This window comes from Pomacea canaliculata, linkage group LG9 (genome assembly GCF_003073045.1).
Source record: "Pomacea canaliculata isolate SZHN2017 linkage group LG9, ASM307304v1, whole genome shotgun sequence".
Classification (NCBI taxonomy): Eukaryota; Metazoa; Mollusca; class Gastropoda; order Architaenioglossa; family Ampullariidae; genus Pomacea; species Pomacea canaliculata.
Genome location: NC_037598.1, coordinates 125,425 through 135,920, shown reverse-complemented (window position 1 = coordinate 135,920; position 10,496 = coordinate 125,425). Strand labels below are relative to the sequence as shown.

Below are 10,496 nucleotides of genomic sequence, written 5' to 3'. Positions count from 1 at the left end.
GTCTTTTTAAAGATTGGATAAAAAAAAACTTGGTTACAATGGTGGTTTTCTCCAGCAAGGTAGAGAGAATTTGTTGCTTCTGTTGGGGCTTTTTTTTTCATTTATATCAGAGGATGGAACTTTGACGATTGTTTTCTTTTTATAAAGTGCTTTTCTTCCTCTCTCAAAGTACAGACGCTTTTTAAAAAGTATTTTCCAAAGCAGCAGAAATTGAAATAAATAGTGTGGTACATAAATGGTTTATTAGTGCCAGGGACAGGGATGGTGGCCGACATCGGCGCTTTAACTCTTCTGGTAAGTGGTCGATCATGACCATAACTGATCTTTTTTTGAAGTTTGTGGAGTTCATTAGAGTAACTCAAGTGACGCAGTGGTTGGAACTATCACAGGTTCACATAGAGTTCTTTCGGAACATAGCTTTAGTTACTGGCTCTACGAGAAATTAGTATAAAAACCTAATTTCGTGTCCCTCCTTGTGGTATTAGCGTCACGACTGTTACCCAGGTGCTAGGTTCCCGGCGCTCGACAAGAAACATTGAATCGCTCAAATTTGTATGCTTTGAGTTTAAACAATTTGTGAACATTGTTTTGGATTTTATTTTCTATCTCCTATCCGTTAGATTCTTTGTTATTTTAGTGGACACACAATACATTGATTTAGATATAAATATCCACTTGTTGTTCACTGTTCTCATTGATTACCAGATGTGTTTAAATCGTGTAGAGAAAGTGCTTCTTTTTACCAGTTCAAGTAAGCTTGCCTGTTGTGTTATTCTGTGTCATGGGATGTCATCATTCAGTCAAAACAGGTGGCCTCGCCAAAAGCGCGAGATCAAAGCAAAACAAGAAGCGACTGTTATCATCAAATATTTTTTTTTTATTTCAGTTCCATCAGCAGTTATACATTGAAACAGAAATGCAGGTATGTAAGCACCTAAAGAAAAAAAGTGGGATTAACCAGCTATTGTAAGAATCATTATAATTCCTATTTCTCAACTCGGTTATCTTAAAGGACATATATTTTCCCACAGAGGTGTACGATGTGCAGTTGTTTCCCAACCAAAAGTGAGCGAAGAGTCCAACAACATCTAGACTTACAGCTCCCCATAGAATACCGATAATTTTCGTTTATTAAATTACATTCTCTTTCAAATTACATTCAATAGCTGTATAAGTTTACTTTATTTGTATTAATTGTATATTTTTGTAGCTGGATTATGCATTATTTTCAAGTGCACGTAATCGTTCAGACTGTTTTGTAAAAATGTAGAAACACACAACCTAACAAAATTTAGCTTTACCTTGATCATCTAAACCACTTGATATTAATGTTAGTTGAATTCTAAGTGTATTTGGTAGAAAGACAGTCATAAATAATACTTTGTAATGCTCCTAAAGATATGTACAAATAAGGAAAACCTTTCATCAGATCCCGCCATCATCAAAGTTTTCACATATTTATACATATGCTTTATGACAAATTATGGGAAATTTAGGAGTTTAAATACAGCTAATTTTAATAAAGAAACTATAATATAAATGTCCTTTTATAGAAAGCCTTGTCCGGTGCCGAAGAAAATTCCGAGTCACTGCCCCATGAAAACCGCCAGAGAAACAGGAGCGAGGAACACAAGGAGCGGCGAAAAAGCGATTTCTCTTCCATTGTTGTTTCCTCTCTGTTCAGCTGATAGATATAGAGATTATTTCAGATATATAATAATAGTATATGAGCACTGTATACAAGACAATTTTATGACCGGTGCCTGGCCTTAATACATGCGCATATAGAGAAGTAAGTATTTTCAAACTTAAAAGTGCATGAAGATTTAACCCGAAAGACGGCCGAAAATTATCTTAGATTTTTAAAATAGCATTCCAGAAAATAACAATAAGAAAACAAATATTTAATAATGTGTGTATTTATATCGTAGACTTAAAAGTGTATGTCCCACTGGAAGAATTATTGTAGCAAAAATGTTTCGCTGAGTGGATGTCGATAGAAGATAAATTGCCTGTTGCTTTGCCACTTTTGAGAGATGAGTCGGCAAGAAGGCTTTGCTAAAGCTCTCACCAGCATTCGTCATAGGCTCTTGGAGAGAGGAGATGTCCCGACCAGGCCCTTGTTTTGGTAGTATTGTAGTTAATCTAAAAGCTTTTCTGTTTTACATGAGTGGATTGTTAGCCCAAAGCAAAACCCCTAGCCTGGAGGGCCAGGGTTCAATATTTTAGTCTGGCCTCTCCCCTGACAGACTTGTTGGGTTTGGTTACACCTGCCAGGAGCACAAGGCTCCTGCCGACATGGCTCTGTGGATCGACAGGTGTGCAGGCCACCACACCACTACAAGGTACGTTGCTCCAACTGGTGGTGTTTGTCGGGGTAAGTAGGTAGAAATATGTATGATTTATCGCATTCATTGTATTCTCGCGCTTAATTAAAAAAAGCAGAGTATATAACTCCTGAAATTGATCCTATCTGGAGCATTTTTAGATACACGTGCTTAATTATATTTGGAAGGATCTTTGCGAAAACTACGAAGACAGCTAATAGAACGGATATAAAAATTTGTGATAAATAGTATGGATACATGCTGCTTTAAAGCTATTATGTGGGTGTGTATGCATGATTCTGTGTATTTTATATACTTTACGTGCTTATGTTTGCATGTGAGAATTTATACGCATTTGTGTGCTCATGAGGGAAGGGGTTTCGAAACAAATTTACAGTATAGTATTCATTTTATAATACTGAAGCAAATCATGCTTACTGCAACTGGTTCCAGACTGAGTGTATCCAGATTTGCAGGTACACTTCGCTCCAGCTGCTGGACAAATTGCGTTGGTGTCCGCGCAGTTCGCCTGAGTTCCGTCGGCAGGTGTGCAGGTGGCTCCGAGTGCGACAGTACCAGCAGGCGCATTTACACCTGATTTTGCTATAAAAAAATACTTCCGCATTATCCACTGGTTTTTTTTTTCCTTCTCTCTCTCCCGTTGTGTAAGCAGGTGCGTGTATATGTCCCTGAGTGTGTATTTGCGGGTGTGATGTGAGTGTTGAAATAAGTATATGTCGACGTGTTCTCGCTTGTGGAGGTCAGTAGGTAAAACATGTACCCTGTGCATTAGCCATTAAAATGTAGGGCTTATTTCTAAACAGCAGAGTATATAATAACTGAAATTTTATCCATATTGAGCGTTTTTTTAAAAATATGTTTTAATTTGATTTGAAAGGTTCTTTGGGAAAAACAAGACAAGGAACTAAAAGAACAAATATTAAAAATTGTGATACAATGTTTGTTTTAAATGCATGCTGTTTTTAAACTTTTATGTTTTAGAAGAGAATGTGTAGCCTTCTGACATTTTCGTCCCCGTATGTTATGGCAACACCTCATAGACACAGAAAGTTGTACCCGACGGGATGGTGTGTGCAGATAGCAGAACTATTGGCTGTGACCTATCACATGTTAGGCAAAATTGGGCAGTAAGTAGAGGGTATCATTAATCAGACTTCTAGTATGATGTACCTTGGCAAATAATCAATTTTTTAGTTTTGGGTGCAATAGGCACAAGCAAACAAACTGACATTTTTGTTTTAAGATACCTAAAATCTTCAGCCAGTTTCTTTGCCATTATGACCCCAAAACCATACTTTTTTTAAAAAAGGAACTTTAGTTTCACAGTAGATTCAAAGTTATTGATAAAAATTCACATCATCTAAAAAATAGTCATGTTACCTACTATTTTCTTGGAAGGATTTTATCTGTTGAAAGATATTTCACTAAACTGAAAAATATTTACTGTTTTCTGCAGGTTTTTCCTGAAATAACTTGTGCATTATGTTTCTTTAACATTCTTCTTAAGCCTACACAAAATTCAAAGAAATCCAAATGCGTTGTCATCGATCGGTCTTCTTGTTTTATTGATTTGTAACCCATTACATCAAATGGGATTCTTTTAGTTCCTCTTGGTACACACGAACACAAGAGTTTTACAGTTTTACACCATTGCCTCAAATGATCTCGGCAAGGATCGCTGTGTCAGGACGAACACAGACAAGTGTCAGCAACGTGAGTGTCCTGTGATCAAAGTCACTCGATACAGAACACTACCGTTGAACATTGACCTTTATCTCCCGTATTTATTTAGTAGATAATACATAGTTAATCGTCAGTCGGTCCTTTTTAATTTGAAATAGGCAGTGGAGTGTCCTACGGGAGTGGGAGTGACTTGGTTGTTCTAGATAAAGGAAAGAAAGTCGTTTACATTGCGGTTGTAAAAGCTTCCCTCAATAGAGACTAAGTGGAACACCAACTGCCAGCATACTAAAGCAGTCTTGTCCAGTCGCATACCCTTTGTTACTCAGGGTACTTCGCAATGAACACAACAGTCACTTAGCTTTGGTCGTAAACAAGGATTGGGATAAAAGACAAAAGCTTATGTTTTATCTCTAATTGGAACAGTTATATCTCTTATTATAACTTCTACATTTAAATTTACATTTTTACACGTCTGTAATTTCTATTACATTATATAACCAAAGCACCATGACAATGCTCTAATATTTTTCATATCTGTAAACATTGCCGTCTGCAGGTCTACTTGTATATTTCAGTGTTGGCAAAAGGTGATCAGGTACAAAAATGAATGCTTAGTCTCAACCATTATAATACCTGACTTATTTTAAAGCAAAGTACAAAACTGCTGAAATTTATTTCAATTCAATGTAGAAGCATTCGTGTTACACGAAGGTAAGGGTTTCAAAACAATTTTCAGTATATTATTGATGTTTTAGTAGTAAAGCAAATCATGCTTACTGCAGCTGGTTGCAGACTGAGTGTATCCAGATTTGCAGGTACACTTCGCTCCAGCTGCTGGACAAATTGCGTTGGTGTCCGCGCAGTCAGCCCGACTTCCGTCGGCAGGTGTGCAGGTGGCTCCGAGTGCGACAGTACCAGCAGCCGCAGCTACACATGATTTTCATTTATCAAAACAATGCCATACTGGACTGCAATATCCACTTCTTTCGTTCTTTCCTTTTTATCATGTGTGGAAGTGCACGTTCATGGTCCTGTGTATGAATTTGGGCGTGTGTTTGTGCGTGTTGACTTAAGCATATGTCGACATGCTTGTGATTGTGGAGGTGAGTAGGTAGACAAATATACGCTTTGTCTCAGCCATTAACATATCGGGCTTATTTTAGAAAGCGGAGTATATAATTACTGAAATTCTGTCTATATTGAGCATCTATAAAAATATGTTTTAAATTCTTTTACTAATTTGATGAAAGGTTCTTTGGGTAAAAAAATGCAAAAACAAAAAGATAACAAAAAATATTGTAAATGAATGCTGTTCTCAAGCTTTTATGTGCGTGTGTAAGCATGCTTGTGTATATCATAAACTTTAAGTGCAAAGGTTTGCATGTGAAAATTTATCACCATTTGTGTGGACGTAGGGCAAGAGGTTTCCAAACAATTTTCCGTATACTATTGATGTTTTAGTAGTAAAGCAAATTATTCTTACTGCAGCTGGTTGCAGACTGAGTGTATCCAGATGTGCAGGTACATTTCGCTCCAGATGATGGACAAATTGCGTTGGTGTCCGCGCAGTCAGCCCGACTTCCGTCGGTAGGTGTGCAGGTGGCTCCGAGTGCGACAGTACCAGCAGCCGCAGTTACACCTGGTTTTGATCAGAACAATACCGTCACCTGGCCGTATTATCCTCTTCTTACTTTCTTTCGTTTGAGCGCTTAGATAAGTACATGCAGAAAAATTTTGTAGACTGAGCTTTCAAGAAAAAAAACCACCTTTAGTCCTAGCCATTAAAATATCGGGCTTATTCTTTAAATCAGAGCATATAGTTACTGACATTTTCTCCATATGGAGCATCTTTAAATATATGCTGAGGTACGCACGCATTAAAGTATTAATTATTCAATTACGCATACAAGAGGGTCTTTAACTGACCAAGACAACGATATAATTCAAATTATCATCTTCGTAAACTATACAATGAAGAGTAAACCCTGCTATTCAATTCACACGGAATTATTCAATCTACGTGTACATCAACCTCTTTATAAATAATAAATAAACGTCCTATATTGCAAAACATGTCACAAAATGCAATGCACTTTATTGTAAGAAAAAATAGGTAATAAAATTAAACTTTAAACATTTTCTTTAAATGTACATACAGTCATTATTAAAGGTGAAGAATTAAGTTTCGGGATACATATTTTTTACTTGTGTGGGCTCAGGCAAGTGGAAACTGTGTGTCACATTTTCTTCTTACTTTTTGCTTAGAGAATTATGATTCATCGGTCTATTGTTTCAGTAGAGCATGTAACAATTTTTCTTGCAATCATTTTCTATTTTATACCTAGCACTGAGATTTATTGTACATTTCTTTCTTGTTTATTATAATTAATTGCTACTGATGTCTAAGGGTTGTACATAGAAGGATCGAACTCTGACCTATCTACTCTCGCTTTCTATATTTATGTATATTTCGCAAATTAAACTGTAAAAAGACATAAGTAGCTGTTTCTCTTGCTACGCATGTTTTATATGGAGCCAGTGGTAACATGTAAAACTCAGAAAATAAGCAGACGTCTGCTATTAAATACTTCATTGTGCATTTAGTTTTGATAAAGCCAGAATAATTGAATGACATTATTTGTATTTTTTGTTGTTAAACAGTAATTTCTTAAAAAGAAACAAGTTGCACAGAATCCTTTGCTAGGCTTCCAAGTAGGGATATAGTGGCGAATATATATTCAATATTTTTAATAAACATCATAATAAATATACCACAAAGTTTGTACTAATCGAGATCTGAGATATAAGAATAGAATCAAAATATTGAGTTACAAGCAAAGTTATTTTAAAAAAACAACTAAAATTAGAAAAACAATTACCGGTCACAGCAAGGCATAAGACAGTTCCAAATATTATCGGACCCATTTTGCTTGTGTGGCTACAAGTTTAGTCGATGTCGTCCTGCGGTGAGTGACGGTAGGAAGGGACGCAAAGACCTTTTATACAAGTCCTCCTTAGCAACTAAAACTGTTGACATAAACCAAAGCCGTGTGATTTTTTTTTTGCGCTTTTGAGAAGAGTTGTGCCGATTGGTCACGATTTAAGCAAGCTTCTTATCTCACAGCTACCCTTTTAAGAGCTTTAACCAAGTGCTAATCACTATATGAGAGAGGTTGTATCTTGCACCTTAAATATATATATATATGCTGGCTCTTTAGAATATGTAATTAGTAGAATACATGTATCAGTGTGTATTGATTGTGTCGTATATATTTTGTGTTACATTTTAATTATAGAAAAAGATTACAGTACAGTAATGTCATGAAAGTTACTATTATGTATTTACTATGTGTGTGTGTGTGTGCAGGGGTGGGAAGAGTGCGTGATCAGTGTTAGTCAAGTCCGAGTACCTCCGTGAAATGGTATTAAATGTCTCAAACAAACAGCGAATTTTGAGGTTTAGTCAAGAAAACACCAATTAACCCTCTTTTCCCCTGAGCGCACCTTAGCCCATCACATGAGTTTCGTGCACATGTTTAATGGAAGAGCCATAGGAGTTTAAAACCTCTTTAACAAGATAAGAATAGTCAATGACTTTCACCCCAAGCTTTGCGCACAAATCAAATAAATTGTTTTAAAGATTCACTCATGACCGCCCTTTCCTTTCACTTTCCTCTTTTTCCGGCATCCTTTTGTTGTGCTTGAAACTGGAAACAAACAATACAGTTTACATTCCTCTAACTGCTCTGTGCAACAAACTTCACTAATGTCAGAAACCGAGACATCCACTTCACGCTTCTTCTACTCCGCTTGACTTGGTCTGGTCTCATCATCTTTCAAAATATAAAAACTTGCCGATGACTATTATTGCGTCTGCCTTTTTCATAAGTCAATATCTTTATAAAAGCTATAGTTATTTCTCTGAGGCCTGTTTTTGCTAAGCCGGAAGGGAAGCGACATGGTGTAATATATTATCTGTTATTTCTACAATTTCCTTTCTCACCACCACTGGCCAGGCTATTGTAAAGATGAGAATAATCTTTCTAACTTGATCACTCAAATCAGTGCTTACATGTTTAAAGTCATTTTCATTAATGGTTAACATTGATGCCTGGAATGAAGACATAATGGCAGCATCTACTGAAGCTGGTGAGATGGATGAGGATGAGTAAGACGCCGATGGTCTCACAGTTAAGTTTTATCTTGGACTCTACTTCACAGGGAAAAAATTGACCAAAAAAAAATTTTTTTTTTGCTTTACCCCTAAAAGTCAGAACTTATGTGGCACACTGCTTTTACTGGGGAAGGTGGAAGGGTGGGAGAATCCAATCAAACAGAAGTCGATAAGGCGAAGTAATAAAAGCTGAAAAAATTCCAGATTTCCGCACAAAGACACATAAAATATATATAACCACTAACTCAAAAACCAAACTTCAACGACAGAACGTATATTCACAAAGTAACTCACCACAATAGTGCAGATGTTAATTATATGTTGATGATAAACATTAGAAACATGTAACCTTCAAAAACATAGCTCACAAATCAGAACCTAGACTGGGATAGGATATAATATTACCTTATATTTCTTCTCAATAGTTCGTTTAAGTTATAAAAAATATACACAGTTTACAGATAGTGACAGCAACAAATCTCATTTAAACACAAACAAACAAAGGAATTACACTATAAAAATGAGAATGTCAAACTCTATCAGCAAATGCTTTAAACCGATGAGATTGTGTAAGTTATCTCTAGACTAAGGCAGCAGATTTATAAAAGATCAATTTCAAAAAAGAGAAATGATTTTATTTCTTTCAAAATATATTATGATTTGGACTGTTGCGTTTACTTCCAGCCGCTAACTGAGAATTTGGTCACAATAAGCTACAGTATTAATATGAGACACAAGTAGCAGCCAGGTGAAAAGTATCCTCTTTTTCTCTTTATGTCTATCGTTCTTCTTTCTCACCCTTTTCCTATCTCTTTTTTTCCCTCACTCTCTGACTGAGAAAAAAAAAGTATTATACGCTATACATTCCATTGAAAGTAAGGAGTTGTGCTCACTTAGAATTCCATTTGTCACAGTGTTTGAAAGCTCAATCTTCGTGTGTGGGCTCTAGAGCTCTAGAATTAAATGTTTTTTAGTTCCATTTCCTAATTTGCACTTACACAAGTGGGTGAATCAGCATATACCATTGTATTCGTTTCGCCGTCAATTATTTAGTGCCAGAAACAACACTTTAACGGGATACTAACAAAAAAAGGTCAAATTTTCATGTTTTGCAAAACAGTCATAACATTGGATACCAAACTTATACCAAGACGATTCATATCTGACATTTGTTTGCTTTTTTCCCGTCACCCATATCCCCAAAGCTTTTACGTAAACACAAGTATCCTTATCTTAAGCCCATTAGAGGCAGAAAACAAACTGTCTGAGGTCTTCAAAAGTAAGCTTTATGTCGGCCGTTAAAGCCGTATGATAATCTTTAGAGCTGTTTCTGTCACATAAATATAAATAACTATTTTCTCCTGCAGCGTAGAATCTTAGAGACACAAAAAGCTGACATCCCATTTATGCCATACTGAAGGGTCAGGGTGATTAAATTAAGGAAATTTTGAAGACTAAGGGTTATTTAGTAGAAAAAAATGAGTTTTATAATTCGCCGCATTGAACTACTCTATATCACACAGACAGCCTGTCTTTTTTTCGTCTGTTTTCTTTTTCTCTTCTACTTATTACCGCATAGAGCCGCGGTTCTCAAACGGTGGGGCGCGCCCCCTTGGGGGGACGCTACGTGCTTACAAGGGGGGCGATAAGGTGGTCATTTTATAAAAGTTTCTGATACCGGTATTAGTGAAATTAGCTTACATTGCTGGCTAAGGGAGGGCGCGGACGTACCTTTGTTCGTCAGGGGGGCGTCACAAGTAAAAGGTTGAGAACCGCTGGACTAGAGAATAAATGCCGTATCTATGCTTATTACAATATATAGCATATTTGATCCACATGATCAGTTATGTTAACAATTACTTGTTTATCTCCTATTGTTGGTGTGTAGACTTCTGCTTTCCTTTTTGCCTTTACTCCCCTGTCTCTTGCTAGTGCGCTCTCTCAAGTAATGAATTTTAAACAAATCCGCTTCATTCTTTGTTTCTATTTGTTCTTTACGTGTCACCTACATTATTCTAAAAACTTAAAATCTTTGAAAAGTTAGGGTTCAAGGCTTTGCCTACTATGTTGATCCCACCATTAAACACACAATTAATAAATTAATTTTTCAACTAATTGTTACATCCTGTCACCTGAGGAATAAATGTTATACATCGTAAAACTTAAAATATATGCTGGTCGTAAAAAAAAAATCATTGTGTAAAAGAAACTTGTTTCAAGTGACCGAATTAAAGTTTTAAGAAACAATGTTTTAATGGTATAATTTAAATAATCAGCCTAATGTAGAGTGT

At 36.2% G+C, this 10,496-nt stretch overlaps 1 protein-coding gene across 1 annotated transcript; it reads right to left on the bottom strand.

The window, feature by feature from the left end:
• Positions 1-856: 856 nt before the first annotated feature.
• On the bottom strand, positions 857-7,003 carry LOC112572232 (stabilin-2-like). Its single transcript, XM_025251805.1, has 5 exons — positions 6,911-7,003; positions 5,515-5,670; positions 4,809-4,958; positions 2,766-2,930; positions 857-1,684 (listed from the first exon to the last, which is right to left on the bottom strand). Exons 1-5 carry the CDS (start codon positions 6,954-6,956, stop codon positions 1,587-1,589), a joined length of 615 nt encoding a protein of 204 aa, XP_025107590.1. The 5' UTR covers positions 6,957-7,003; the 3' UTR covers positions 857-1,586.
• Between the last annotated feature and the right edge of the window lie 3,493 nt (positions 7,004-10,496).

What these genes read in the sequence shown, in the direction of transcription:
- LOC112572232 (XM_025251805.1), bottom strand. Translation starts at nt 6,956, where the DNA reads ATGGGTCCGATAATATTTGGAACTGTCTTATGCCTTGCTGTGACCG. An exon ending in CTTATGCCTTGCTGTGACCG is followed by an intron (nt 5,671 to 6,910) that starts GTAATTGTTTTT and finishes GATCAAAACCAG; the next exon opens with GTGTAACTGCGGCTGCTGGT. An exon ending in TCAGTCTGGAACCAGTTGCA is followed by an intron (nt 1,685 to 2,765) that starts GTAAGCATGATT and finishes TATATCTATCAG; the next exon opens with CTGAACAGAGAGGAAACAAC.